Here is a 4,454-nt window from a genome sequence, read left to right on the forward strand (position 1 = left end):
AGTGTTGATATATATTAATCAAGCCTACGTTGACAATTATATGCCTTGGAATAATTATTTATAGACTACTAGATAGCATCTTCATTGTTGACAATTATATGCCTTGGAATAATTATTTATAGACTACTAGATAGCATCTTCATTGTTGACAATTATATGCCTTGGAATAATTATTTATAGACTACTAGATAGCATCTTCATTTGAGCCTTCACATATAATGCCAAAGTCTACCAGCCAAGAATCCCATCCACTATACCACATCACCACAATGATAGTCCCCGCCTTTTTTTTTTTTAATTTATGAAAATTTTTCTTTTTTTTGGGCCCACAGAATTTCGTAAAATACATATTTGTGCTTTTGTTTCAGGAACTTGTCCACCAACTTTTTCTCAGGTGAAATTCCAAATGTTGGAGTTTTGGGCAAATTTAGAAACACCTCGTAAGTTACATTAATTCTCCAAACGATTCCAATTTCAGTTTATTCTGTATGCATCCCACCCAATTCTTATGTATTTACATATCTTACACCTAAACTTTAATTTTTTTTTACATTTTTACCACTTAAATTTTTCATATCACTTAAAGAATGCCACTATTTTAAGTTTTAAAAAATGAAATTCATGTATGTAAGGAGCCATATATGTAAAAATTGAAGTTTGGATGTTAAGAGTAATTATGTAGGAATTAAGTGGTATGTATGCAGATCTTCCTTAAAAGGAACTTTCTTGTTTCAAAGTGTTAAAACGAATCCAGGTTTGTTGGGAATCTGGAGCTATGTGGTCTGCCTGTCCAGAAGCTATGCCGAGGTACATTGGGCTTTCCTGCAGTGCTTCCTCGCTCTGGCAGCTTCCCTTCAGGTAAATTTTACACTATTTTTTGTAACTTGCCCAAATTATGAGTATTTTAGTATTTTATGTCTTTATACTTAGAGTTATTGTACTCATTATAAGGATAATTAATGATGGCTGTCTCAATGTTTTTCGTCTTAGAATCATCATCCGTAATCCCGACGATGACTCCTGGAAGACAGTCATCCCACTTTCTTGATGGTGTCATACTCGGCGTTGTGTCTACCATTGGCTTCGCTATTATTCTCGTTCTCGGTTTCCTTTGGATTTGTTTATTATCTCGAAAATGGAAATTTGGCCAGAGATACGTTCAGGTGGATAAAGAGGTTCAGGATGTTGGTAAGTTTCATATAATACTTTGGAAGATTTACATGTATAACACTCAATTCCTATGTATTTACACATCTAACACTGAACTTCAATTTTTACGTGCACACTACCTTATGTGTGCATGAAAATATGTATTTCATTTTTAAAAAAGTTAAAATGATGGTATTTTTTATGTGATATAAAAGATTTGGGTGCTATAAATGTAAAAAGTAAAGTTTAGGTGATAGATATGTAAATGCATAGATATGTAAATGCATAGATAGATATGTAAATGCATAGGAATTGTATGTAATGTTTGTAAATGCCCTTAACACTTTTTGTATTTTGATATGCTCTCTCTCTCTCTCTCGCTCTCTCTCTCTGCATAAATTATTTGATTGGATGTCTTTATGAAAGGTACAAAGCTTGTCACATTTCATGGAGAACTCCCATATTCATCCGGGGAGATTATTAAAAAGTTAGAACTACTTGATGAAGAAGATTTGGTTGGGTCGGGCGGGTTTGGAACAGTGTACAAGCTCGTTATGAATGATTTGCGCGCATTTGCTATTAAGAAGATTGATCGAAACTTTGAAGGATTGGATGAACTTTTGGATAGGGAACTCCCTATTTTGGGCAGCATCAAGCATATCAACCTTGTCAATATAAGAGGTTATTGTAGGCTTCCCTCAACCAAACTTCTTATATATGATTTTATGGACTTGGGAAGCTTAGATCATTATCTCCATGGTAATTAACCTCTCAACTATTACTTTGCTGCCTTAAATTTCAAATGAGAAAAGTGTCAAAATAGTCCTCTGACTGAATGCAAGGAGTCATTTTAGTCTCCTTATAGGCTGAAATAGTCCCCATGGATGACTATTTCAGCCTCATTTTAAAGAGTCTGGGGACTAATTTGATATTTTTATAGACTCGGGGACTAAAATCGCCCCATGTAAATAATGAGACTATTTTGACACTTTACTCTATTTCTTGATAAAGACTAATATATTATTAGATTTTACATGATTGTAATTATTTTGTTCTTTTTTAATTAATCGTAGAAGCTGAGGAAGAGCAGTCTTTGAACTGGAATGCGCGGATGAAAATAGCTCTTGGGTCGGCTAGAGGACTTGCGTATTTGCACCATGATTGTTCGCCGGCGATAATCCACCGTGACTTTAAATCCAGCAATGTGCTCCTTGATCAGTGTCTTGAGCCTCATATTTCTGATTTTGGACTTGCTAAGCTTCTTGCTGATGTAGATGCTAATGTCACCACAGTAGTGGCTGGTACCTTTGGTTACTTGGCACCAGGTTAGTAATCTAATTCCCAAATTCCAAATTTCTAATATAAAATGTCTGTTCACACTCCTATGGTCATGTGAATCTATAATATTGAATTTTTAAGAATGCAATGATTTATCAACTTAAGAAAATATTTTGTTAAATTTCTATTATATGGATTTAATTTTTGATGAGAAAGTAGAGATTAGTTGCTGGGATCTTGTTGAGATTTGGTAATGTTGAGATGGATGTGTGAATTATTTATATTTAATGGAATGATGGGGAGTAACATCTATTGAAAATAGGGTGACGAAAAAAAATGGCTTACTCATTTGAGCAACTGTTGGATAGAAGTCCAAAAGGAAGTATTGATTCATAAATATTTGATTTTAAGAGGGATGATGGGGAATGGAGAAGATAATGCAATGGAAAATGTTGGATAATTGTGTAAACATATTTGCATAAAATATAAATTTAACACCTCTGTTGCACTCAACTAGAATGAATGGAGAATATGGATTCATTATAAGGTTTAGGAAGAGAAATGAGTAGACCAAAGTATATAATTCTGAAGAATTATAAGTAAGCATGGAAATAGAAAAGGTGGTATAGTGCAAAATTTTTTTATCCCTCAATTTCCCAATCAACATGTGGATAAAAGTTGGATAGAAGTTGTGCAAAAAGAAGAATTGATTTATAAATATTTGATTTTATAAAGGATGATGAGGAATGAAGAAGATAATGCAATGGAAAATTTTGACAAGTGATTATATCAAATGCTGGATAGATATATAAAAATATATTCATGAAATATAAATTTAACGTCTCTGCTGCACTCAACGAGAATGAATGGAGAATATATTGATTCATTAGTGGACTTGAGACATTGGCATTGTTCTGATTATAAGGATTAGGAAGAGAAATGAGTAGACCAAAGTATATAAATATGAAGAATTATAATAAGCAAGCATGGAAAGCATGGAAATAGAAAAGGTGGTATACGTCGACAACAACAAAGCCTTAATCCCATTTAATGTCTCAATCAACATGTGAATAATTGTCGACCGACCCCAAATAGTTGTGATAAGTTTAAAGATGATGATAGTCGCAAAATCTAAGCATGGAAATAGAAAAGGTGGTATACGACGACAACAACAAAGCCTTAATCCCATATAATGTCTCAATCAACATGTGAATAATTGTTGACCGACCCCAAATAGCTGTGATAAGTTTAAAGATGATGATAGTCGCAAAATCTCATTTTTTTTATTGTAGAATACCTACAAACTGGTCGTGCAACCGAGAAATTGGATGTCTACAGCTTTGGCGTGCTCTTGCTCGAGTTGGTGACAGGGAAAAGACCAACTGATCCATCATTTGTCACAAGAGGCTTAAATATAGTAGGCTGGGTAAATTTCATTTTCCATCTTCTTTATTTATTTATGTTTTTGAGAAATTTACATAGGCAGCGCACAATTCTTACGTATTTACATATCTCATATCTAAATTTCTATATTTTACATGCATAATTTTGTTATTTTTAATTGATATTAAATGTTTGAATGTGCGCTATTCTGATTTATATGTAAAGGCATAAAAATTGTTTGTTATTTATACAAATGCCCCTTTTTTATTTGCTGTTCTGATTTCGATCGAACATGAACTCGATTCGATAACACAGATGAGCACTCTGACAGAAGAAAATAATAAGTTAGAGGATATATTGGATATAAACTGTGGGAATGTGGAAGTTGAAGCAGTGGAAGCCATACTTGACATAGCAGCAATGTGCACAAATGCAGATCCTGATGAGAGACCAACAATGTTCAGAGTGCTGCAGATGTTGGAAGAGGAGCTCATGTCTCCCTGCCTCAGTCATTTCTATGAGCCTCATTTGGAAATCTGATGAAGCTAAGTTTTGTAGTTAGATTTTGTAAATATTATTTACATTTTTGTGTGACTTTGTTCCATTATATATCCCCATTTGGAAACTGAGTTTATGAAACTAAA

At 33.5% G+C, this 4,454-nt stretch overlaps 1 protein-coding gene across 2 annotated transcripts in view; it reads left to right on the forward strand.

Moving 5' to 3' along the window:
• The window catches only part of LOC110019610 (LRR receptor-like serine/threonine-protein kinase FEI 1), a 24,493-nt gene extending 20,039 nt beyond the window's left edge, over window positions 1-4,454 (forward strand). For both annotated transcript variants that reach the window (XM_020717344.1, XM_020717346.1), the window contains exons 7-13: window positions 369-440; window positions 755-858; window positions 991-1,188; window positions 1,576-1,908; window positions 2,223-2,474; window positions 3,720-3,853; window positions 4,126-4,454. In XM_020717344.1, the coding sequence (XP_020573003.1) occupies window positions 369-440; window positions 755-858; window positions 991-1,188; window positions 1,576-1,908; window positions 2,223-2,474; window positions 3,720-3,853; window positions 4,126-4,350 (1,318 nt within the window). In that variant the 3' untranslated portion in view covers window positions 4,351-4,454. The remainder of the gene's footprint in view (window positions 1-368; window positions 441-754; window positions 859-990; window positions 1,189-1,575; window positions 1,909-2,222; window positions 2,475-3,719; window positions 3,854-4,125) is intronic.

This window comes from Phalaenopsis equestris, unplaced genomic scaffold (genome assembly GCF_001263595.1).
Source record: "Phalaenopsis equestris unplaced genomic scaffold, ASM126359v1 Scaffold000064, whole genome shotgun sequence".
NCBI classification, from domain to species: Eukaryota; Viridiplantae; Streptophyta; class Magnoliopsida; order Asparagales; family Orchidaceae; genus Phalaenopsis; species Phalaenopsis equestris.